This window comes from Rhamphochromis sp. 'chilingali' (genome assembly GCF_963969265.1).
Source record: "Rhamphochromis sp. 'chilingali' genome assembly, chromosome: 9".
Classification (NCBI taxonomy): Eukaryota; Metazoa; Chordata; class Actinopteri; order Cichliformes; family Cichlidae; genus Rhamphochromis; species Rhamphochromis sp. 'chilingali'.
The window spans coordinates 29,177,606-29,204,804 of record NC_137936.1 but is presented as its reverse complement, the minus strand read 5'-3'; the positions used below and the strand labels follow the sequence as shown (position 1 = coordinate 29,204,804).

The following is a 27,199-nucleotide window of genomic DNA, read 5'->3' as shown; positions in this document are numbered from 1 at the left end:
GATATCAAAATGACTAATGACTAATCCTCGGAGTGTAGCTAAATTAAAACAGAACAGGCTGCACTGCTAGCAAGGCCACAAAATAAAATAAAAATCAGGCATGTGATTAACACGGGAATGGTGGGACTGCTCCAGCTCTGTGGATGAAAACTTTAAAAAAAAACTAGTGCTGATAATGTTGGACTACTTAAGATCAGTGAACCCGTCTGCACCCCAAAAGAAAAGAAAGGTCCTGACCATGGCGAATCCTCTCTTTGTTGAAGATGCTCGCCTCACAGAAACTCCGCCCCTCCGCTTGTCTGTCCGCCACCACACCGCCATCTCCTCCTCCACTGCTCAGCAGGGCATTCACCAGGACCTGCAGACAACGGGTGGGGGGGTCAGCATTTTAAAATCTCGAGGATGGGATTTATAAACTGTGTGTACTGTACATTAAAAAGAAAAATGCTCATACACAATAAATCTCCATACTGCTGAAAAATAAAGTTCGTTTTTTTAAGGCACACACACAACAGCACACCCTTTTAAATTAAATCCTCCTTTAAAAGGTAAAAAGTTTCAGTTCTGTTCATGCTGAACTTTATGAATTCCTGCATACTATCCTGTTAGTCTGTATGTAATGAATAGTCCCAGTGTAAGACTGCAGCAGATTTATTCAGGTGTGCCTTTACCTGAATGAAGTCGTTCAGGACTGCTTTGCAGGTCACGTGACAGTTCATTCGATTGTTTGCGTGTAGGAAGTAAGGTCTGAGATGATGCAGCAGAGAGTTCATGTCCGGCGATTCGTCGCTGCCTTCCTTACTGCTGTAAATACACTGACCGCCCTGAAAAAACACACACACACACACTTTACTGTGGCTGCTTAAGTGACCTCAGATGACACAGACCTGATACTGAGTGTCCGGTTTTCTTTATTTCAGACATTTTGAGGATGAGTTCATGAAAACACGAGGCCAAAGTTTTAACCAGCGATGCTTGTGGTGCATTTAGAAGTTGGATTAGATCAAACTATTTTTCTGTTACTGCATTTTGAGCCTTTTCCAATGACTTCACCTCCATCACACAATTGTTCTTAGAGAGGCGTGCCCTCAGCTTACATTTCCTGTTCGTTCACAGTGAAGAGCTCCAGGTTTCTTTCACCTTTTGATCTATTGATCTCTCACAGTGAAAGAGTAAACACGCTCATCACAGCCAGCATAAATATTTAGAAAACAGGATATTATTTATGTTGAAATAGTTCCACGGTGAAATTCCTAGAAGTAAAAACAAGGCCGCATAAAAACAAAGACTTCAAGTTAAACATGAATGAGTGTGACTGAACTCACCTTGAATACTTTGAAGTTGTTCTGAGGTTCTTCTATCAGGTGTTTGATGGCAAAATGCATTCTCTGTCTGTTCCTAAAACAAACAAAACAACAACAACACAGAAATAGAAGCTTTATTCTCAAGAGCTGATCTGCAGTACGGAAAATAAACGTCTGCATGTTAGGAAGACGCTGAGGTGTTGGGGTTGGGTTAGCTCAAGTCGGTTCACTATTCCATTTAATTAATAAAAACACACTTGCTCTCTCACGTTATCCATAGTCACACCCACACATAGAACAATCAGAGAAGTGTAGCCACAGTTATAAATGTTCAAAAACATTCGTCTTCCAGCAGCAGACATTTTTTCTGTGAAGTGAATCAGTGACCTTTTGTTTGCTGTTTTCGAGTAGGACCTTGTTTTAAAACCAGCCTCTTTAGTGTCAAAGAGACACTAGGAGACCTTCCCAAAGTCTGACCTGCACAGTGGTGCTGGTTACCACGATAAACATCTGTGAACCAAGTAAACTGAGCTTACTCTGCAATAACTTATCAGTAATATGGCCATTTAAGTTTCTTATTAACAAACTGCATGAATTAGTGCAACTTATAGTTTAGGTGTATGAGCAGAATTCAGGTGAGGGGGCACAACAACATTATTGGGCGACCTGATAGAGGCAAGTGTGGGCACCTACATAAAAGCAGAGGTTTCATCACTTTCCTGGTCTGGAGCATTCAGGCTCCTGTTACAATCCACAATCTTCCAGGAGTGGATATCCCAGCAAAGTCACCGTAAGGTCAGAGTGTGCAGAACACCCAAGAGCTAATCTCAGACTCCACAGGCCTCGCTTAGCACGCTAAATGTTGAAGTTCACAACTGCACAAGTAGAAAAAGATTCAACAAGTCAGCCTGTTTGGAGGCCTCTCAGGGAAGAAGCAGCTTCTCCCTTATTTACAACTTTTTCACTACAATTAATTATTTTTTTTTGTCCCCGACAAGTAATGATGATTTTAATCACAAAAAAATGACTCAATTACTGTTAATGTCGCTTGTTGTTCAAGCAATTCAGTTTAACATTTCTTTATCTTTATTTGTTTTTTTACTGCACAACAAATTAGGAGGTTACTCCCATGGTTTTAGCTTTTTTACCCTCCCATACCCACATTAAGGAAAATCAGCAGGTTTGGCGTCAGGTCAGAGATGTAGAAAAATGTGAGAGGAAAACCACGTGTACTCTTAAATGTCAGGCCCATGTGTGTGACTAATGTTTAGACACTTCATCACACAGTAAACAGATCAACACAAGGAATTTTCCATCCAAAGCCATCATCGTGCAAAGCCGGCATCATCAGCTGTCACGGGCCCACATTTCAACTCATCAAAATATCAGCCCATGTGTTCACCCTTCACTTCATAGCACACGAATTTCTGATAAAGGGCCTGATAAAGTCTTCGTAGCTGTGGCCAGATGTTTTCCATCCATCACGTCAGGAATATTAAACAAAGTGGGGACGGGAGCATCCAATCAGGAGTGCCACAGTGTTATTCAGCCGCCCTTTCACACAGCTGCTCCAGACCACAACATGAGCGGCACAGATAACACACTTCAACAAACACCTCACAAACAGGACTGGCTGCACAGTGAATGCATTATTCCACTTCAACTGTGAGATAACCAAAGTATTTTTCCTTCACTTTGTGTTACTGCAATATTTGAAGAAAACATTTCATGAATGGTAAATGACACTAAAGGCAGCTGTGTCTTAAACACTGCAGAGTCTCACCCTGAGAACAGGTCGAGTGGACAGTAAAAACTGCGTCTCTTCCACTTCCCGTTGGCCACCTGCAGACACAGAAGAGTGGAGAAATGTCAAACAGAGAGAAGCAACACAGAAACAGCAAACATCTGTTAGGTGCGGGTTTTCATGGGGCTAGACTAAATCTAGTCCTAAACTTTTGATGAGATCAACCTTCAGATTTTTATTAACATGTGTTTTAAAAGTTAGTGAGCGGTTTTGTTCTCGTTTTTTTTTTTTTTTTTTTTTTGCCGTTTTGTCATTTGAAGGATGGTGGTCTTTGTAAATTTGTTCTGAAGTGTGCAATATGAACTGCCACCGTTCTTTGTTCTGCCGGTTCCGTTTCTCTTCTAAGACGGCGTGATTGACACTCCTGCTTTAAAAACAGGTCTCTCGTCATTTAGCAATTTAGAGCAGAGACTCATTTCAAGAATCTAATGATCCAGAAAGGCCCAACTTTGGGAGAGAGGATGGGACCTGGGATAGATAAAATTCCTTCTCGTCTTGTAGACCGGAGGTAAAAGGAAGCAGTTAACCGTTACAAAGACTGTGACGGGTCGTACAACTGTAAAAGAGCATGAATACATCATGTCAGTGCTGAGTGGCAACATTCAGCGATCATCTTGTTTTCTTCAGTATCTTGCTGGCTGCTGGTAACCACTGAGAGGAGGGACGGACTTAATTTCTATTGTTTGCCTTTTAGAAAGATGTAGACTACCAGAAACCCGTTCCCCAGCACCTCATGGCACTTCCTGTATCCATGTGCTTCAGTAGTAACACTTTGAAAGTGATATGGGGTAGCTTGGAATAACGGGCCTTTGTAAGTGAACAACAGACTGATTGACCGCCAAACAAAGAACAGAATACAAAATCATTAGTCACAAGTGAGAAACAGGACTGAAATCTTCATGATCAATAACTGACCCCAAAGAGAAAACTGAACAGTTTTATAGAGCTTAAAAGGACCGAGTTACTCTATACTTCAAAGTGAGCTCGCATTTTACTTCTAAGAAAACTAAAAATCTATTTTAAAACTTGCTTTTCTCAGTATCTGTAGACCTCAGTGTGTACTACCTTTATCTATATGCTATCACTCTATGCTGAAACAGAACACAGGTTTCTTGCACATCATGACCCACTTCAAAAATGCTCAGGGGGGAAAATAAACTGATCAGGTGAAAACCTCCAGCAGCACTTCAGAGGATGCAGAAAACCTTTAATGGCTGAGTGACACATTTCAGCTTGTGAGCTGCAATTACAGGTGCTGCTGGAGTTTTGACCTCTTCAGAGCGGAGACACGTGTGGCCGACTGTGGCTGCAGTAGACACTGTCCATTTTTAAAACACTCCGTTTCAGTTCAGCTCTTCGTAGGTTATAACTTTGTCTTCTCTGCAGTTGCCTGACAGACCGACAGCAGCACAAGTAACAGTGACCCACAGACTGTTTGGACAGGATATTCTGTACACTTCCTCCATCGACAACAAGCACCATCTGCAATCCTCTTCCCCAGCTCGAGCTCAAAACAAGCATTAGACTTTAGGTGTGCCCATCCAGGCCACGATCAATCAGGGCTTTTGTGCATCTGAACAGCAGAAGATAACAGACCTTTATTTGGAGCAGCTTTCATTCTTTACTCCCTCTGTTTGATCATCTGATCATCTAACAAAGGCTCACATTTTCAGTTTGGTTTTTGTTTTTTTGTTTTTAAACAAGTTACTGCCTTCAGCTGATTACTTCACTGCAGCTACAGACACAAATCAGATGGATGAAAAAGGTCGTTTGAGGATCTGCACACAGTCGCTTTATTTATAAGTGGAGCCACGCACACACATGAAAATACTACACACACTGTTCTGAAGGCATCAAAGCTTCACTTATCCAACGGGAAGTTTGACAAAACATGACATGAACAAGTTAACTGAACACAAAAAAACCTGCTCAGGCAGGTTTACCTTTTTAGGATGAGCTACCTGAGCGTTCGGCTCACAGGAATTACTTATACATACAATCATCTCATAGAGCTGATCGATTTTGGCAATGATCACAATTATTTAAAACAATAAGTCAGGGTGCAGTATTTTTTTGTTTTATTTCCTGACTCCCTGACTTCACGTAAACTCAGGCTGAGCTAACCTGATACTCACACAGTTCCAGCCCACTTTAGTTTTTTTAAACTGAATACTGGTTTTCATTTAAGGAAATAGGACATCCAACTTTGTGCAGTCAGTAAGTTTTTTAGGGACTTGAATTTAATGCTGTCTGAACCAGAGACAGAGAGGAGAAATAACAGCAACACAACATTTTCTGTTTTACAAACCCAGAGTCGCCTGTACCAGCAGCTACAACCATATGTGCACTTTTATATGCAACACACATACATGTTATAGTTTGTGCTGTTGTTTGACACTTTCTGTGCAATAGTGTACGGCTGCTGATGCACTTGCACCCTCATTAGTTATTCTTTTATAACAATTATCCTCCAGTATTTTAAAATGTCTTATCATTTTAAATGTTTTTCAGTGTCACACCCATTATGAGGTTAGCATAGCTGCAATTTCATTGTGTTTGCATGATGGGAGGAAAAGTCCTGAGTCTACAACACTGACTCATTATGGAGTGAAGAGCCTCGTGGGCTGTAATAAAGAACGACAGGCTGAGGTGGACAAAACACGGTAATGTTTAGTAAAGAGAGCATTAGATTCTTATACTTCTGATTTCAGCCCATAAACATCCAATATGCCTGATTTCCCATCATGCTGTTCTGTAGCTGTGCTGTGTCTTTGTACTTACTTTGTAGTGTTGGTGCATGCAGTAGCGACACACTTTGGTCTTGATGTCTTTGCTGACATGTTTGGGGGATGGCAGGAAACCGCATTTAGGCTGAAAACAAAACATCAGCTGAGTGAGACACACACACACACACACACACTCATACTCACCCTCATGTGACTTTAGTCCGATCACTGTGTGTGTGACAATGGTGTAGGTCCTGGCCACGAGATTTCTATCTCTATGGCTGAACATCACTTTTATTACTGAGCTTCAACTGAAATTAACAACAAGCCAAATCTAATTAACTTTATTATTTTCAGGAAGAAATATCTGGAGGGGCATTAGTTACAACAATGAATGTGAGTTACTTAACAAAAGTCTGTGTGTTGCCCTGTTATTCCTGGACGTGTAATAAACAAAATATCTAAAAAAAATTTCAATACAAGTTTCAATAACAATCCAGGATTTTCTTTTGCAGTAAAGGACAAAAAGTCTTTGATGTGTGACCTTTATTGTTTGAAGGAAAACCCCTGACCATGTACAAAGGGACAAAGTTGGCTTAGACTACCACAAGTGTGTGTGTGTTTACCTTGATCTCGATGCAGAGTGGGGGAGTGTGTGTTGGCTGGTGGAGGGCTGGAGACGTCAGGTTGGGCAGACAGAGCGCACACCCACTGTAGATGTCCATCACCTTATCACAGCGCCACGCTGACGCACACAGAAAGACAGAGCGTTTGTTTAATCTGACTGCAGCTCATTGTGCCGTTACAGAACTATCACAAGTCGAAACAAGCGATAAACATTTCAGTCTCACCTGGACGTTGATGTTGGACTTTGATTGATAACTGCCGCACAAACTCGAGAGGCAGTTTAACCACTTCCTGTATGGAAAATAAAGCATCTGTTAAGCTGCTGCTACATCTATGTAAAGCACCGCTAACTCCAGGCAGCGTGCTTATCTTAAGTTCATCATGGAAGCGATAGCATGCAGAGCAGGCTGGTGTCACAAAGTCAATGTCGAACATTTACATAAACACCCTAATAAAAATCCTTCCTATAATACACAACCGAAGAATCATACAAAACACTGCTTTAACACGTTTTAATAACCATCACATGTGAGGTACGGCATGAATTTGGACACTACTATAAATGTAAGAAGGACAAATTCCGCTTTTACATGTAAAGTTAAGCATCATCTGACCAGGGAATGATGCTCATGTGGTATAAGCCCTCCAGACTTCAACACTGACTCATTGTTTTTCGGAATATCTGATTTATGATGCAGCTCAGAATAGATCAAACTGGTGAAACAGTCCACTTAAAAATAAATAAAGCAACCTTAGGCATCGTTTCTGTTTGGAAAATTGTTATCTCATGATTTCTGAATGTTCTGATAGTCTTGTCTTTAGGAGTCACAGTTGCTTTAGCAAAGATATGTCATTGCTATAAATGAGACATCTACTTCTTTACAGTGTTGCATTACTTTATATTTAGGAAGTATTAAAGGCCACTAATAACTGAAATTGCCGCTCTCATGAATGGCTAAAGTGACTTGACAAACACAGATGTGAGCCGCGCTTTGGTCTCTCTTCTGAACAAAAGATGGATCAAGTCTCATTAATTAGTAATGTCTCCACAAGTGTAAAATGGTAATCACTAGGGCTGCTCAATAAATGGAATTTTAATCACGATTACGATCTGGGCTTTCAACGATCATTAAAAATGACTGAGCCGATTATTAGCCCCTCCCTCGTGCTTTACTCTCGCGCTCCTCCGGCAAATCGAGCGCACCTCTCTGCATTTCAAACACGTGTCACAACAATTAAGAGGACCCGAGGGAAGCTCGGAAAGCTAAGCAGAAGTTATTTGGAGAGGAGAGTGACTGCCGTTGGTTGAAAAGAGGTAAAAACAAAAAAAACTTCAGTGGTGTGGAAACATTATGGGTTCGCGGAGTCAGACGTGGATCAAGTAGACACAGTGTGTAAACTTTGCTATGGTGTAGTAGCTGCACCACAGAGCAACACTGCAAAGTTCACTAAACATAGATGTTTACATTTTTCATTTATTTCTTATATTGCAAACATTTGCACTGTTATCAGTATTTGCACACTATTTTATATTATTTTTTAAAGTCATTATTCAATACATTGTTATTATTAACCCTTTAAAGCCGGTCAGAGCAGCACGCTCCATTTTGTATAACTATTTTTAAATCCCTGTAGAACCGGAACCAGGTAAGCTGGTGCAATAATTTTTTGCATATGAAACCGGAGGAGTTGTACTTACATCTTATGACATCAGCTTGTCCTAGGTCACGGTTTCCTTCCACATAAAGCTTTGCAAAAATTGCATAAAAAGCGCTTGCAGGAACAAAAACATAATATTAAAGAAACACGCTTTGCCGATCCGATCAGCTGTTCATAACACTTCCCACAGTGAAACAGACGTCAGTGCAAACTATCGCATGCCCGCCATTTCCTGCCCGAAACCGGAAGTGACGTCATTTTCGCGGAAAATGTAGTTTTTTACTTGTAGGCCTTAAAAGCCTATACTGGTGTTTTTATAAGTCATGTTTGACTTTTCTGAATAGTTTCTGGGATGCTTAGAACTCAAATTGCACTGCTGGAAATATTTTATTTTGATGCACATGCTGTTTTCTTTGCAAATTTGCATCATAGGATTGTTTTTTTGTTTTTCCTGCAGTATATAAAAATTGCTGTATCTCCAAAATAAAACTATGAAGACACTCAAAATAAATTTCCTGTTGCTGTAAACTACTTTTTGCAACTTTTTTTGTATTTAAAGTTTTGAGGGATAAACCTTTTAAATTTCTCTAAGTAGAAATATATGTAAAAAAAAAAAAAAAAAAAAAAAAAAAAAAACGATTTTCAATTTTTTTGTAGTTTATTGCACTTTTTTTTACAATTAATGTAATTACTATGGACTTAATGAATACATATCATTAAAATATGGGCTATAACAGTTGTATTGATGTATAGCAACTTGAAATGCTCCCACAAATGGCACTACAGCATGTAAAAAAAATAATATAAGCTCTGGCGGACTTGGTTCTATGGTAGGTCTTAAAGGGTTAAATAAATATCGTCAAATAATCGAGATCTCAATTTCAGTGAAAATAATCGCGATTATCATTTTTGCCATAATCGAGCAGCCCTAGTAATCACTACAACATATCACCCGACACCCGCAGCACACTCCAAACATCTAAAGATAAATAATTCTGGTAGAGCACCTGACACGGGTCTAGGGATGGTCATGATTTTCAAAGAGTCGTTCAGGAATAACAATGCATTCACATTTTCATTAACACACTCCAATTTACAAACACGGGCAAGCAAACCAGTGCTATAACTTATAGGATATATATAATGAATCACAAGAGCCTGGATCACAGAGGGGATGCTCTAACATTGAGCCAGCAGATGAAGACAAGCGGCAGCACAGCCATACTGGATGTTCTCCTCTAAAGTTTATTACAACAAGTAAAAGGAAAAAAGCAACATATTTTAACGAGGACATCCACTGATCCTGAAACCCTCTGTGATCCAGGTCCTTCGCCATCCTCAGTGATGCAAAGCTAAATCAGTCCAGTGTTCCTGAAAGTAAAAGACTCGACCCCATCTTACCCCGCTGTGGATAAACTTCTCCCCAAGCAGGCTGCTCATCACGTTGGAGCTAAAGTCAACAATGTTCTGGATCTGCCTGTAAGCCTGCTCTGCTGTCTGGGGGACAAACACACACAAAGACAGGCAGGTAAACACACACACACACACACACACAAACCGGCAGGTAATATCATGTTAGTTAAAGCCAAATTTTAACAGCAAAGGAGAGATATTTAATCGCTTCTCGAGTGTCACGGAATCAGATATGATTATAATGAATCTGTTAGTCAAACAGATGTGCTGCTGTTCAGTGATGCATTTTCCTCCAACTTACACAAACAGCTGGGAAGTGTGAGCTTTGGAGGATTAAAGGTAGAACTCTCTACAAAACCAGCCACACCCATGATAAACACTGACTGAAGGTGCAGCATGAAATGGAGAAGTCTGTGCAGAAAAATCATCTGCCAACAGGAACAGGATGCAAGACTTAAAAGAAAAGAAATTTTGTTAAATTACCAGCTGGTTAATCAGCTTTGAGCTCATGCATATGAAAGAGGAAGTTTCTAAAAATAAACCAAGTCTGTGATTAAAAAAAGAAAAAGAAATTAACTCCAGAACCAGCAGTAATGTGAAACCTGAACTCCACCAACCAGTACTGGAATCTCTGGGATTTTAACACCCATATACCTACATGTTTTCATACAGTTTTTTTTCCTAAAAGCTAAATGGTTCAGTTAGCAGAAAACCACCATACTAAAAAAATAAATGCATGAACTAGTTTTTCAGAATTGTGGTAAATCGGGAAGTGTTATCCAGGTTGTGGTGAGCAAAGGGTGGATCTAACTGTGACAGGGCACGCTCATATGGTAGCACCTTAAAAAATGAACACCATTCTGTTTATTAACAAGACTTAAAGCTGACATATGAGTTAAAGGAATGCAAGCTTAAGCTGCTTGTACCATTTGTTTTACTTTTTGAACCCTATTTAACGTCTGTGGTATGACTCATGACTTAGACGTTTGAAACAGTCAGTCCTGACATTCTGATGGAATGAAATAAATTTGGATTTTGGGCGTGGGTGTGGGGCCACACTTTGGTTTGCATTTGAATCTTCAATCTGACAAAGATGTAAACAACTACAATCTCCATGTAAATGAAGGCTGTGAGGCAGACTTCAGTCAGCCAACAGGTGCGAACAGCCTCATTTACTCTGTCCATCAGCTGGCAGCTCATGACCAGCTTCGTGAGCTGACATAAAAAAATAATAATAATAATAATAATAATAAAAAATTTTAAAAAAATTTAAAAAAAACAGACACTGGTTAGTTTGATATTTTTCAGACAAGAACCCCAAGAAAAGCAGAAAATGTGAAATACTATTTCTACTTAAAAAAACAAAAAAAACAAAAAACAACTTGAGGTGAACTGTTCACCGCATGCGGTTTAAGTAGAGCTGAGTCAAGTTAAGCCCGATGTGCAAAAAGCCGTTCTGATAACAGTAAACTGTTTTCATTGCTTCAGGTTGTAAGTTCTCTGACAGCAGATATAACATACTAAGTGCTTACACCAGTGTGCCAATCAGTGCTGAACTCCTTAAACTGAAGACAACAGACCCAAATTTCATCCATTGCCCTCCCTCAAATCAGTTTCAGGAATTAACAAAGGTCAGAATTATCAGCAGTAATAATAATAATAATAATAATAATAATAATACATTTTATTTGAGGGCGCCTTTCAGAAACCCAAGGTCACCTTACAAAAAACACAATTAATAAAAGGAACAATAGTCATAAAATACATAAAATAAGTTAAAATTACAAAACAGAGCGTGAAAACAGATAAAATCAGCATTAAAGCGAATAAGCCAGTTTAAACAGATGTGTTTTGAGCTGTGTCTTAAATACGGAGAGGGAGTCAATATTTCTTAGTGCAGGAGGAAGAGAGTTCCAGAGCCGAGGAGCAGAGCGACTGAAAGCTCTGTTCCCCATAGTGATAAGGTGTGAGGACGGAACAGTAAGATGAATAGCAGATGATGATCTGAGAGGGCGGGAAACAGTGGTGATATGGAGCAGGTCACACAAATATGAAGAAGCAGATTTATGGATACACTTGTATGTAAGAAATAAGATTTTAATATTTTTTCCTGGCTTCTATGGGTAGCTGCTGAAGAACTGGGGTAATATGAGCACTTAACGGAGTGCAAGTTATGACCCGAGCTGCAGAATTTTGAAGAAGTTGGAGTTTATGAAGGGACCTTTTAGGGAGACCAAATAGGAGGGAATTACAGTAATCAATACGGGACGTAATAAGACTATGGACAAGGATGGCAGCAGCATGGGGAGTAAGGAAGGGACGGAGTCGGTGAATATTACGTAAATGGAAGTAAGCAGACCGTGTTATGTAATTAATGTGAGACTGGAATGAAAGAGTATTATCAAGTATGATACCCAAACTCTTAACCTGAGGGGAGGGAAGGGTGGGAGAATTTTCAACGTTAATGGAAAAGCTGTGGGATTTGGTTAAGATAGATGGTGTACCAACAAGTAAAACTTCAGTTTTATTACTGTTAAGTTTGAGGAAATTGGAGGAGAACCAGGATCTAATCTCAATAAGACAGTCTGAGAGGGAGGTAGGTGGGAGGGATGAATTGGGTTTAGAAGAAAGGTAGAGCTGGGTGTCATCGGCATAACAGTGAAAATTTATATTATATTTTCGGAATATATAACCAAGAGGAAGCATATAAATAATGAATAAAAGAGGCCCCAATACTGAACCCTGGGTCACACCAGCAGAAACAGGATAGAGAGTTGAAGAATGGGATTTAAGTTGGATAAACTGATTGTGATCCATGCCAACTTTTTTTTATATATTGATTTCCCCAGAAATGGCTGCACTGATCCATCATCAACTCAATGGTGGGAGGGAGAGAGGGGGTATTTCTGTCTGCTAGTTTGACATTACACTGGAGATTCATACGACAGTGTTTGCAGAGACGCTTGTTTGTCTCCAACTATTTTCCACTTTGGTGTTTGCACTCGTCAGTGAAAGATGACACTGTTGCAAAGAAGGCATGACGAAGACTCAAGGAGATGCTGATGAGACATTTTACACATAAAAACCAGACTGAAAAAGTTAGTACAGCTTTAAAGGGCATGCATAAAGTCAAGAACCAGTAGATTGTTAGGATTTAACAACATTTTAGCTGTTGCACTAACATAAATGCACTTATGTTCAATAGTTAGAGACTAAATAAATCCCTCACTGTATGCAATGGAAGCTCTGTGAAAGGTATAGCCTACATTCTTTCTCTTAATGCAAGGGGAAGGAAATAAACTCAACAGTGTGCATGTTTCTCTGGCTCTCAAAAGTGTAGGCTCAGGCCCTCCACCCCTTCAGCGAACAGACTCATTACCTGTGGAGGGTTTTCAGAGTCCTCTGCTGGATACTTGAGTAGGCGCAGAACTCTGGGATGCTGCAAAAGACATCAAAAGCATCAATTAAGCTCATTTTTGGAAAGAAGACAAAAAAAGGACACACATCTGAAATACTGAACCCAGTCAGTGCAAGTCACAAGAGTCCTTAAGAACATCAAGTCCAGAGTGTGTTTGGGAACAAAACACACGAGTGGTATGTCTGTGAAGGTTCTCAGTCATCCAGGTCATCGTGTTCAAAGGAGCTTGCAAAGAAAAGCGTCTGGACTTCTATAAGTTGCTTGAAGACGTTTCACCTCTCATCCGAGAAGCTTCTTCAGTTCTAAGGTCAAATGGTGGAGAGTCCCAGATATAAACCTAGTGGGAGTGACCCCCCACAGAGGGACAAAAGGACCCCCTGATGATCCTCTAATCGCCTGAGCCAAGGTGTGAAACTGGGCGTGGGTCCCAATCAGCCAGAGTTGGGACCCACGCCCAGTTTCACACCTTGGCTCAGGCGATTAGAGGATCATCAGGGGGTCCTTTTGTCCCTCTGTGGGGGGTCACTCCCACTAGGTTTATATCTGGGACTCTCCACCATTTGACCTTAGAACTGAAGAAGCTTCTCGGATGAGAGGTGAAACGTCTTCAAGCAACTTATAGAAGTCCAGACGCTTTTCTTTGCAAGCTCCTTTGAACACGAGTGGTATAATTAATGCTAAAGACTGCAGTAGGCATCCAAATATCTGCATCGGAGTGCAAGTTCAGACTTGTGTTACTGTGCACAAAAACATTCAAACACTCAATCAGTGAAGCCCATTCACATGCCTTAGTGCGCTGACAGAAAACAGAGACTTTAGTTCTCATCGTCAACATGCTCACAAAAAAAAGTTACAGAGCAGACAATGCATTTTACTGCACTGTGAATGTTGTACAAACTAAATAATAATAAAAACAATATATAAAATAATCAACATTTATTGTTTATTATTAATTAAATATTATATTTTTAACGAAGTAATTCAATAACCAGGGTCAAAAAATTTTTTTTAAAGTTAAATGTCCACAGATGCAATGTTATTAAGACTTTTCACACGTTGTAACACCGCCCTGAACTTTTTCTAGAAATTGCCCACGACACCCACATGTTCACTCCCTGCACACTCTACCCACACGTTACCAGCGCTTAAACCACATAGAGCCTTTTCAGTAGTGCAAATGCACCTGCTATGTGCTACACGTGGGAAAGAAATTAATAAAAGCAACTGGCCTCGTAGTTCACGTGTAAAAAAAAAACATCTAATGTTAGAACTGCTTTGAATAAAAGGATGTAGCTTTGCATGTAAAGCCTGCTTCTTTTATCCAACTCCTTTGAAGCCACGCAAATAAGTCTGAGCTCTTTGTTTTCCAAACACAGTCCCAGAACAGTTTGTGAAACGATCATAACTTAATTTACTCAGTTGTGTTAGCGGAGAGAAATTTCCCACCCTTACTTAGATGCAGTGATTTTGGGCCCATTTTCCATTTTTAGAGAGTTAAATAAAACAGAATTATATTTAGAGGGGAGCAGGACTTGGATGTGTGGATGATTGGGGCGCTTACACCACAGTCAAAGGACAGGGGGCAATCGTGGCTCAAGAGTTGGGAGTTTGCCTTGTAATCGGAAGGTTGCCAGTTCGAACCCCAGCTTGGACATTCTCGGTCGTTGTGTCCTTGGGCAAGACACTTAACCCGTTGCCTACTGGTGGTGGTCAGTGTTCGGCAGCCTCGCCTCTGTCAGTGCGCCCCAGGGTGGCTGTGGCTACAATGTAGCTTGCCATCACCAGTGTGTGAATGTGTGTGTGAATGGGTGGATGACTGAATGTGTAAAGCGCTTGGGGACTAGTAAAGCGCAATATAAATACAGGCCATTTACCATTTACACATTTGCACACTTCATTATTAATTCACTATCACTGATTTACATGGGCCCTTTTCAGTTCAGTTTTCTTAGTTCCAACAATGACGCATGCCCGACACACACACACACACACACACACACACACACACACACACACACTATTTTATCTCAAAAGCTCATGAAAAGCACGTCCTATTACAGATTACTTTAATTTTTTATATTTCATTTGACTTCTTATTTTCAGTTTAGTTTTAGTTAGTTTCCAGAGTGGGTTTCCTCCTTTCAGTTTACTTTTTATCAGTTTGTGTGTTAGTTGAGGTAAACATCAGCACAGCTTGACAATAATACTGAACAACAGCAGTTCCCTCACAGTCTTATAGATCAAAACTCCATACGTCAATGTCCATCAAAGCCTCATCAGGCAAGCTGTGATTTTAACAGACTAAAAGAAATTTAAAAAAAAAAAAAAAAAAAAAAAAAGACTAAAACTACGTAGATTTCTGCTTTTATTTTGAGTTAATTAGTTTCCCACTTCAGTCAGGTTTGGTCCAAACTTTGACTGGGTCTGCAGCACCTTGACATTTTATTTAAAGATATGGTCATATGTAATTGATTCATTTATCTTCAGCACATGGCTTCTTCTAAGCAGTAAGGGTGTGCTTAGTTTTTCAGTCCTGTTAAAACTTGTCCACATGACTGAAAATGCCAAGAACAAATCCAGCTGGTTTTGTCTGGTCCCATACTGTCATTACAGAAACTAGGAGTCCTGTGTCTGTGAGGTTTATAATTCAGATCACTTAATACTCTTTGCAGAAGATCAGGCAAATCCAAAGTGTGTCTGCCTCTTACCAATATAAGCAAACGGGTATGCTGTGTCATTCCTGCCCAAGTACATTTTACTCACTCATGCTCAATGGCGGGCCATCATGCAAGAAAAGAGCATGATGAAAACTCTTGAGATATATATCTGTGCCACTACAGGCAACAATCTTTTTTTTTTTGTTTATTATCATCACTGTAATCTAATTAATGACTGGGACTGACTGATGGTAGTTTGGGATATGCAAATTGTAAAATCTTATTTCCCAAAGGTTCGCTACAGCAGATGAGCTAGCACAGTTTTTATACCAGATGTACTTCTTATATAACCTTCTCATTTTTCCGAGCTCAGGAACGGCACTAGGAGTGGACTAGCTTGTGGCTCGCTAAGGCTAGGTTTCTGTGTCCTCCAGGTCACGAAGAAAAGGGTTTTTGCATATTAGGTGAATCTGTTAACCACTATGCCACAGACCAATTTTAAAAATTACAACCAGCTAATGTTTTACCATTTTGTTTTTTTGTTTTTTCTTATCTTCTTTGAAAAAATATAACAACTTTTCACTCATCATGGCAATATATTTGAGTATTCAACATAAAAATGATGTGACGATCGATAGATAGATCGATAGATGCCACAGTTCAAAATAACAAGGTCTATGTAGATAAAAGTGCACAAAAAGCTGTGAATAATAACTGTTATCCCTTATACGGTCATGTCAGGCACAGAGCTCTAGCTGTGAGCACAGAAGCCCCACCATCCTGTTTCTCCACCCTTCTGTTTGTGTGGGGTAGCCAATAAGAGTAAAGGGAGAGGAGCTAAAACAACTATTTTGAGACAGTGCATGAACTGAGAGTCTGCGCCAAGGCCCCCACTGAAGATAAAATAAGGACCGTTTTAAACTGTGAATCGTGCAAAACTGCTCTAGCAGAGCCCAAGTATTAAAATATTACATGATGGATATATATTGTTTAACTTCTTTGATCTGACAAGTATTTAAATTCCTGGATCAACCAAAAACAGGCACCTTCATGTGGTTTTGGTATAAAAGTTTAAAAAAATATTTCTCAGATTTTATCCATATGACTTAGGGCTGTTCGATATAACGATATATATCGGATGACAATATAAAAACATCTATCGTTTCATTTTACGCTATGGTTTGCTTCGTGGTGTCGCAAAATAAACTGTTTACGGCAATATTTTTCATCGTTTTGATGGTCACTGTAGTGGCTATATTAATTTCTTAAAGTTCTCTCTTTCTCTTATATTTTATATAACCACACTATGGAGGGACAAGCGCCTGTTTTTATGTGTTGTGGTTAGCAACAACACCATCGCGTGTCCGTTTGTTTATGTTCCACATAAACCTTTCACAATAAAGCTCAAGATCCTGTTGAGACTTTTCAAAATAAACGGAATCACGTGAAAGAGCAGATTATTTACGGATGAGAATTTAAAAAAAAAAAAAAAAAAAAGAGCTGCCAGGTGCTAAAAAAATAAACCTTAGACTCAAACGTTAGAACAGGCTTTTCCCCGCAGCAAGCCTAATAAATACTCACAAAAGAAAACGGCGGCCGTTACAACTTCTGTCTAAAAATGTATAGTTTCATGCATCTGTTAAAACACTGGAGTCCAGCTACATGAAGCGCAGCTGGAAACACTTCCCGCAAGACAAGCTGCCCGAGATTCACAGAATTTACAGAAAATGTTACATTTTTGTGATTTATATCGTTATCAGGACGATAGAATTGGGATATGGGATATGAGATTTTGGTCATATAGCACAGCCCTAATATGACTCATTTCTGTCTATTGCTATTTCTCTTTAAGCAACTCTCTGTGGAATTACCATTTGGTGACACTTGACTGTAGGAATGCAAAACGCATCATGTGGAAAGCATATTTATGCGGTGAACATCTCTAATTTAGATTTATCTTTCAAATTTGTTTGAGCCCACATCCATCCTATTACTTAATGCTTATCCAACAGAGGGTCACAGGAGGGCTGAAGCCCATCCCAGCTGTCACAGGGCGAGAGGCAACAAACACAAGCATATCTTTGGATTGTAGGAGGAACTAGACCGAGAAGAGGAAACACATACATGAAAATGAAAACATGCAGAGGCCCCAGCTGCCCTGGAGATTCAAACCAGGAAACTTAATACTATGAGACAACAACCACTGTACCCAACCTGTTTCAACCAACATCTCTGGCAAAATGGGGTATAAACAGAAATCAAAGGTAATATCTAAAAATTGAGAATAAAACCAGCATTTCCCTCTTTAAATTAAAAGATATGTCTGAGAAATATTGCATATTTATTTCTATACATCTAATAATGATCTACTATACATCTAATTTACACCCACCAAAGGAAAATCATCAGAACTACGATAACATCTACAGATATTTAAATTAATACTTCTGGTTAAATGCCACAAAATGTTCACTTGAACGTTTTGCTTGTTTTACATACGAAGTGCCAAACAAAGCTTCAGTTTAGAACTTTTAATTTCTTCATTGAGTTTAAAGAATCTGTAATGGTGGGGGAAAAGTCACTGGATTTCATAAGGTGGAGCACCCAGCGCCAGCTAGGGCTGCTCAATAAATCGAATTTTAATCACGATTACGATCTGGGCTTTCAACGATCATTAAAAATGACTGAGCCGATTATTAGCCCCTCCCTCGTGCTTTACTCTCGCGCTGCTCCGTGTGGCAAATCGAGCGCACCTCTCTGCGTTTCGAACACGTGTCACAACAATTAAGAGGACCCGAGGGAAGCTCGGAAAGCTAAGCAGAAGTTATTTGGGGAGGAGAGTGACTGCCTTTGGTTGAAAAGAGAGGTAAAAAAAAAAAAAAAAACTTCAGTGGTGTGGAAACATTATGGGTTCACGGAGTCAGACGTGGATCAAATCAAATCAAAATCAAATCAAATCACTTTTATTGTCACATCACATGTGCAGGCACACTGGCACAGCACATGCGAGTGAAATTCTTGTGTGCGAGCCCCACAAGCAACAGAGATGTGCAAACACAACAACACAAACGAGCAAAATACAAGAATGGCCAACCTGAAACTAATAAATACATGTACAATATATAATAGTGTATGCATTTCTGGATGTGTATACTAAATATTTTCCTACGTGTGTGTGTGTGTATACACATTTTTACAAATTAAATAGTAAAAAAAAAAAAAAAAATAATAATAATAATAATAATAATAAAATATACAGAGTTGAATATGTGCAAAACAAGTGGCATTTATATACAGTGTGGAGTGCAAGTAGATCAAGTAGACACAGTGTGTAAACTTTGCTACGGTGTAGTAGCTGCACCACAGAGCAACACTGCAAAGTTCACTAAACATAGATGTTTACATTTTTCATTTATTTCTTATATTGCAAACATTTGCACTGTTATCAATATTTGCACACTATTTTATATTATTTTTTAAAGTCATTATTCAATACATTGTTATTATTAACCCTTTAAAGCCGGTCAGAGCAGCACGCTCCGTTTTGTATAACCATTTTTAAATCCCTGTAGAACTGGAACCGCATAAGCTAGCGCAATAAAATTTTTTGCATATGAAACCAGAGGAGTTGTACTTACATCTCATGCCATCAGCTTGTCCTAGGTCACGGTTTCCTTCCACATCTAGCTTTGCAAAAATTGCATAAAAAGCGCTTGCAGGAACAAAAACATTTTCCAGAAACAGGCTTTGCCGATCCGATCAGCTGTTTGTAACACTTCCCACAGTGAAACAGACTTCTGCCATTTTCGCAGAAAATTTAGTTTTTTACTTGTAGGCCTTAAAAGCCTATACTGGTGTTTTTATAAGTCATGTTTGACTTTTCTGAATAGTTTCTGGGATGCTTAGAACTCAAATTGCACTGCTGGAAATATTTTATTTTGATGCACGTGCTGTTTTCTTTGCAAATTTGCATCATAGGATTGTTTTTTTGTTTTTCCTGCAGTATATAAAAATTGCTGTATCTCCAAAATAAAACTATGAAGACACTCAAAATAAATTTCCTGTTGTTGTAAACTATTTTTTGCAACTTTTTTGTATTTAAAGTTTTGAGGGATAAACCTCTTAAATTTCTTCAAGTAGAAATATATATATAAAAAACAAAAAAGATTTTTTTGCAATTAATGTAGTTACTATGGACTTAATGCATACATATCATTAAAATATGGGCTATAACAGTTGTATTGATGTATAGCAACTTTAAGGGCTAACTACCCACATTAAGGGCCACACTTTGGACTTAGTCTGCTGCTCTGGACTTACCCCCTCCATCTGTACAGCTGACGAACTGCCAATTTCGGACCATCTGCTTCTCTCCTTTAATGTTCACATGACCCTCTCTGTAATTAACAACCCCCGTATTATCTCTTTCCGGAATATCAAGAATATAAATCTTGATATCCTTTCCTCTGCTTTTTCTAGCTGCTTGTCTTCTAACAATTTAGCTATTCAAGAGGACCTGGTACTTTTTTATAATCATAGCCTTAGTAGTATTTTAAATTCCCTGGCTCCACAAAAAACCAGAACTGTACTTTTTTCCTCGCTCTGCACCCTGGTACACCCCTGAACTCCGGCTACTGAAAGCTAAAGGCCGACAGCTTGAACGCCTCTATAGGAAAACTGGCCTTACTATTCATAAGGATATGTTTAATAACCACGTTCTGTTTTACCAGGAATGTATTAGTCAAACCAAATCTGCTTACTACTCTGCTATTGTCTGCTCAAGTAAGAACTCTACCAAGACCCTTTTCTCACTATTCAATTCTTTTAACAGGCCACCTGATTCTCTCCCTGCTCATCTCTATTCATCTAACTTCTGTGATGCTCTAATGCTATTCTTTATTGATAAAATTCATAAAATACACTTAGACCTGGACCCTAATGCTCAATGTAGCTTCTCTGTCCTAACTCCCCCCTCTTCTCACTTCCTCTCTGTTTTTCAACTTCCATCCTTAGCTGATATTGCTGATCTCATCCATAAATCAAAGCCTTCTACCTGCCAGCTCGATCCTATCCCCACTGTCCTCGTTAAAGCCTGCTTACTCCCTCTCCTTCCCCTCATATCTGCTATTATTCACTCTTCACTCACCACTGGAACTGTTCCTGCTTCCTTCAAAGTTGCTGCTATTACCCCAATTCTGAAAAAAACTGGTCTAGATCCCAACAACTTTAATAATTTTCGTCCTATCTCCAATCTACCATTTCTCTCAAAAATCCTTGAAAAAATAGTTGCTTCACAAGTCCATCTTCACCTAACTGATAATAACCTCTACGAACAGTTCCAGTCCGGCTTTCGTCCTTTACATAGCACTGAAACTGCTCTTATAAAAATAACAAACGACCTTCTTATAGCAGCTGATTCTGGTCTCCTCTCCATCCTTATTCTTCTTGATCTGAGTGCAGCTTTTGACACCATCTCTCATCCCATTCTCCTTAGCAGATTAGCTTCTATTGGTCTCTCTCACACTCCACTAGCCTGGTTTAAATCATATCTATCTGATCGCACTCAGTTCATTCAATTAAAATCCTTCACTTCTCAACTTTCTCCTTTATCCACTGGCGTGCCCCAGGGATCTGTCCTCGGGCCCCTTCTCTTCATCATCTACCTTCTTCCACTCGGATATATTTTTCGTAAATATAATATTCAGTTCCACTGCTACGCCGATGACACCCAGCTCTATCTCTCTACCAAACCTGACTCTACTCTTCCTCCACCCTCCCTCATCCTCTGTCTAGCTGAACTCAATTCTTGGTTCTCCTCCAACTTTCTTAAACTCAACAGCAATAAATCGGAACTTCTTCTGGTTGGCACCAAACGACTGCTATCCAGAATTAACAATTTCTCTCTCACCATCAATAACTCGCTGGTCCCTATCTCTCCCTCTGTGAAAAGCTTGGGTGTCATTCTCGATAGCACATTATCCTTTAACTCGCATATCAATAATATTACACGTGCAGCATATTTCCAACTCCGTAACATTAATCGCCTCCGCCCCTTCCTCACACCTTACGCCACTGCCATTCTCATCCATAATCTTGTTATCTCTAGAATTGACTACTGCAACTCATTATTATTTCGCCTCACACAAAAATCTATCAACAAGCTCCAACGTGTCCAGAACTCTGCTGCCCGTATTATTACTAGGACTTCTTCTACCCACCACATCTCCCCAATCCTGAAGCAACTTCACTGGCTCCCGGTCAAATTTCGCATCCATTTTAAAATAATTCTGTATACATTCAAGGCTATTCACTCTCTCTCTCCACCGTACCTCTCTGACTTATTACAGATGAAGCTCCCATCCCGCTGCCTCAGATCTTCATCTTCTCTTTCTCTCTCTGTTCCCTCTGCTCGTCTGATCACAATGGGAGGGAGGGCCTTTAGTTGCTCTGCCCCTCGACTTTGGAATTCCCTACCCCCGGACCTCAGAAATATTAGCTCATTCTCTCTTTTTAAGTCCACCCTTAAAACTCATTTGTTTAAAATTGCCTATTCTTAAATTTCTGTATGTTTTAACTTTTATCTTCTATTCTTATCATTGTGTATATTTCCAGTTTTTATCTGTTGTACAGTGTCCTTGGGTGCTTTGAAAGGCGCTATTTAAATAAAATGTTCAAGTTCAAGTTCAACTTTATTGTCACTTCAACCATATACAGTTTAAAAATACACAGTGAGGCGAAACAACGTTCCTCCAGGAACCAAGGTGCTACAAGACAAGTTAGTGCAAAAAAAAATAATAATATATAATATATCTAGTAATAATATTGTGCAAAAGAGCATTTACAGGTTGGTGTGTGCGATAATGTATTATTATTATTATTATTATTAAATGCTCCCACAAATGGCACTACAACATGTAAAAAAAATAATATAAGCTCTGGCGGACTTGGTTCTATGGTAGGTCTTAAAGGGTTAAATAAATATCGTCAAATAATCGAGATCTCAATTTCAGTGAAAATAACCGTGATTATCATTTTTGCCATAATTGAGCAGCCCTAGCGCCAGCTTAGGCATTACACACAGGCCTCAGGGGTCTGGGGCAATAAACTCACTGTGCCCCAGTGAGTTTATTGGGAAGTTCTCATGTCTCTTTGAAGCTGAAAATAGTTTCTGCAGCTAGTTTAAAGCTAAAAAGTTGCAAAACAAATGGAAAAGTGTTGAGGATACTGTGTGCTCACAGTCTGCTCTAGTATGTTGTGAATTCATTGATCTAATTCTGCACCTGGAGAAAATGTTTCTCTTGTCTGCTTTTATTATTTATGTTTTTATTAACTGTATTATACGTATATAATTTCAATACATTTTTGCAGGGTGAATAGCAAAGTTACTTGAGCCCAGTGGCCTCCTGTCAAAGTTGGTTGCCCGTTTAGCTAATATAATGTACAGTCGATCCTACCCAACCCTAAATTTGCAAAACAAAAACCTGAACAACAAGTGCCAACGGTTTTATTAGGAAGCCCTCAATGTAAATGTTTTGTCTAGGAGGTTACAACATCCTCGATCTGATTCATGCTTACAAGATTTCACAGATTGCTCAACGGCAACACGATCAGGTCAGTGCCTTCAAGGAGACTTCCCCGGGGAGGGGGGCACGTCAGTGAACGCTCCACTCTGTCCAGGTGAGTAAAGACGGCTTAACCTGTGTGGAAGTGACCTGAGCAGACACTGCGTCGGGCAGCAATCCAGAAAAGTATCTCTCTTCTCTGCGTATCTCTCCTTCCAGCTGCTGGAAGGAAAGATGGGAGAGATGCTAACGGCTAAATTAGCTCCCGAGCACCCCGAGGATTTTACATTTTAACTACAATCGCCAATCAGTCAACCACACAGTGTCCGGGCATTCTTCTATACGTAGTTTGTAAGCATTAGCCTCGCTGCTGTTTGACAGTTTTTCACTGACTGCCTGAACAACTAGCTAGTGCTAGCTAGCAAGCCGGCTCAGCTAGCAAACACAGGCTAACGATGTACCGAAAATAAACAAAATCCTACAAGGTGACATTTCGCCTGCCCTTATCATTTTTCTCCAAACAAACTTTCTGGTAGAAACAATCCCGACCCGAGGCACATTTTGCCCACGAAAAGCACGAGGCGAAAAGGCTTTAGTAGAACCCGAAGCTAGTCTAGTGTTGTGCTAGCTGACTCACCTGTACGTGTGAGACCACCAGGCTCTTGTTTCCTTCTCCGTGGTACTTCCAGTCGTTTTCGTCCATTTTGTCCAGTTCCATTACACCAGAGACCAGCAAGTGCGCTCCCGTCAACGGCCAGAAAGTGACACACAACGACACGGCAACATAGAAGAACTGTAGATCCACTACTGACTGCAAGCAGTAATTTAAGGAGACTACAACACAACCGACGGACTACCCTTGCTGCTGCCCGGCCCCGGCGACTTTGTCACCGCCCACATTACCACTTCCGGTCTGACTTCAAAATAAAACTCCTGATAAGAGTCAAACGCAATAATGACCGAGGAACTGATGAATGAAGAAAATGACAAAATGACAGATAAAGGAGGACGGATGGAGGACAGTTGGTGAATAAGGAAGTACAGAGGATTAGTAAAGGAGGAAGAGGATGACAACAGTTGATCCAAGTAACCATATCTGTGGTGGTATGGAGATGTCTGAAAGAGTGGGCAGTGGAGTTTTTGACCAGTGTTTAACACAGTATTAGAGAGTAAGACGGTGCCTGTGGAATAGAGGAGTATACTGGTCTTCAAATATACTCTCTTTGTTTTATAAAGTTTTCCTAAAGCAAAAAAAAAAAAGTTGAGTTACATGCTTTTATTTGTAGCTTTCTTCAGTTTTTATTCTTGCTAATTTTGCCCAACTTCACTTTCTTTACGCACATTGACAAGCCGCTCCCTGTTGGCTGTACTCCCATGTCCCGCCTGTTCCACTGTGATTGGTCAGAGGGTTGGACAGATGGGCTCAAGGACTGTAAAGACGCCAGTGTTGTTTCTGACAACATTACACGTGAAATAGAGGATAAGAAATGGAAAAACCACTGTAAATCGTGTGATTCATCAGTAGTACCTGCATGTATCTCAGAAAAGGTTTTCAAATTTAAAATGCATTTCAGTGTTAAGCAGTGCATTAGCAATGAATACATTTATTTGACATACAATTTGAAATTAAGCATCAGAAATTATTTTTACCTCCATCAAGACAGCTACTTGTTTAGTTTGTCTTTTTATCTTCTGATAAGGAGGTTATGTTTCTGGTAGTGTGTGTGTTCAATCTGATTGTAAACTTTGTAGGAGTATTAGAGTGGGGTCACCTTAATAATACATTTAAATTTGGCTTAACATCCACCAAAGTCTTTGAGGTCAGCTTAATGATTTATTGGTTGAAAACTGACAACAAGCCCTATAACATTGTTTTCTGACCTCTTCTTCAAGTGCAATACATTGATCTGAAGGTCAAAGTGATAATACTGACACCAAAAGGCATTATATCTTTAAAGAACATATTCTCAAGAGAAAGAGAATAAGGTGCCTAGTTAGAAAAGCACTGTAATATAAAATGACATAGCTGAAGTTCAATTTATTCTTGTTCAATTACTTACAAACACATGGCCTACTCCTACAAAGTGTTTCTTTAATTAAAGTAAACATTTGTCGTGGTACTCTTATCTGATTTTTACTGCAAACTTCGTAAAGTATGTTTAGAAAAAGAACAAATTTAAAAAAATATATATATATATAAAAAATACAATACCCTTCCTTTAAAAGTAAACACTGGCAGTCATAGCTAATGTTAGTAACACTTAATTTCTGTTTATTATGGTGTTACTTATTCTGACTTTGTGCCATACCTTCTTGGAAAAGATATCAACATTCAGCTCCAGCAACCATCACGAAAAAATGACCTTTGATTTGCTGACAGTCAAAAAAAAGCAAATATGACACTCTACAGTCTTTGTCCAGTCATCCTGTACTCAACCCCCAACCAGTCGCAGCAGATGGCTCCTCCCTGAGACTGATTCTCCTGGAGGTTTTTTCCTGTTAAAAGGAAGTTTGTCATTCCCACTGTCACCAAAGCATTTGTTAAAAGATGGTCATCTGATTGTTGGGGCGTTCTCTTTTTTCTTTGTATTATTGTAGGATCTTTACTTTACAATATAAAGCACCTTGAGCCAACTGTTGTTGTCATTTGGCACTATATAAATAAAACTGAACTTGAAACAGACTGATTATGCTTTTTGTTATTTGCTGTCATACATACACACACACAGACAGATGCTGTTATTATTGTATATACTCAGATAAAACGTGCAGAAGTTTAAAATTATGAGGTCTGTGTAGGATGAAAGTGAGGATAAACCTGCGAATAAAAAGCTGAAACATCAAACTGTTTTTTCTGCTCTTGGCTCTGAAATGTTGTCCCTTATATGGAATGAAGGGCTGCACCCAGGCCCTAAGGAAAAATAGGAATTATTTTAAACTGTGAATCATGCAAGGATAGTTTAGTAGAGCCCAAGAATGAAAATATAGAAGTAATCCCTCAGAAGTAATTTACCTTTTCAGTGAATGAGCATCTGAATCCAGGAAGGAATTATAACCATCGCATGTTATGGTAAAATCAAACAAAGAAGTATACTCTTGGTACCAATATGAATTAATATTGTGCATCTGGAAAAAATATTTTAAAAAAATAAATCCAGATCCAGACAGGAAAGACACAAGATCTCTAATCACACCAGTTTTGATCGTCACGAGTGTGAATTTGCACACATATTTTTAAAAAAAAGTCTTTAGTTTGTTTTTTACATATTTTCAGATACAGGTGTCAGGTTTTTATTATGCTGCACAGAATTTTCATTTATGATATTTTCTAATCCCACGACTGACAAAAAGCAACACGGATAAAAGAAATTAAAGTATTTTTTTCTTACCAAGTTCCACATAAATTTACTTTTTCTGCTCAGTTGAAAACATTTTATTTCGGTGATTCAATTCAACAGTTTATGTAACACAGCATCAACTGTTACAGGTGTTACCGTAAAGCCAGCAAGTTTTTAATCCTCAAACACTTTCAAGCAAGGTAGTGCAGTTCAGGGTGTTTCACAGATGACTCACCACCTGAGAAATGTTTATTTTAGACTTTAAATGTAATTTTATTTGTACTGTTTTCATTCACTGCTGCCAATTTTAAATAAACCAGTTTCTTCGAACGAGAACAATAGTACTATTTCTTTTATATTGTTAAGAAACTCCTTCATAAGGCCGTGATCTACCAGTGGACACGTGACTGTCTTGGTAAAATCATCTCCTCTTTAAAATTTATTGAAGGAAATGTTTAAGGGGCTGAGGAGGACCTCCACTTTCAACTGCCGCACAATCCACAAAGTGCCAGATGCCTCCCGCTCATCCTACAGGTGGTGGGCCCACAGGATGAACCCACGTAGATTGAATGGCTTAAGACTACAGTGCTTACCTTCTAGGTAAGGTGTTTGGGCCATGTCCTACTGGGAGGACCCAGGAAACAATGGAGGGATCATGTCTTTTAGCTGGATCAGCTGAATCATCTTTGCT

General features: G+C 39.3%; 1 protein-coding gene across 1 annotated transcript in view; it reads right to left on the bottom strand.

The window, feature by feature from the left end:
• ippk (inositol 1,3,4,5,6-pentakisphosphate 2-kinase) overlaps nt 1–24,053 on the bottom strand; it is a 28,404-nt gene extending 4,351 nt beyond the window's left edge. The window contains exons 1-10 of the mRNA XM_080891093.1: nt 23,808–24,053; nt 12,913–12,972; nt 9,522–9,617; nt 6,686–6,752; nt 6,461–6,579; nt 5,890–5,979; nt 3,088–3,146; nt 1,326–1,398; nt 672–824; nt 238–358 (exon numbers count right to left, since the gene is read on the bottom strand). Of these exons, the coding sequence (XP_080747219.1) occupies nt 238–358; nt 672–824; nt 1,326–1,398; nt 3,088–3,146; nt 5,890–5,979; nt 6,461–6,579; nt 6,686–6,752; nt 9,522–9,617; nt 12,913–12,972; nt 23,808–23,888 (919 nt within the window). The 5' untranslated portion in view covers nt 23,889–24,053. The remainder of the gene's footprint in view (nt 1–237; nt 359–671; nt 825–1,325; nt 1,399–3,087; nt 3,147–5,889; nt 5,980–6,460; nt 6,580–6,685; nt 6,753–9,521; nt 9,618–12,912; nt 12,973–23,807) is intronic.
• Nucleotides 24,054–27,199: the final 3,146 nt, after the last annotated feature.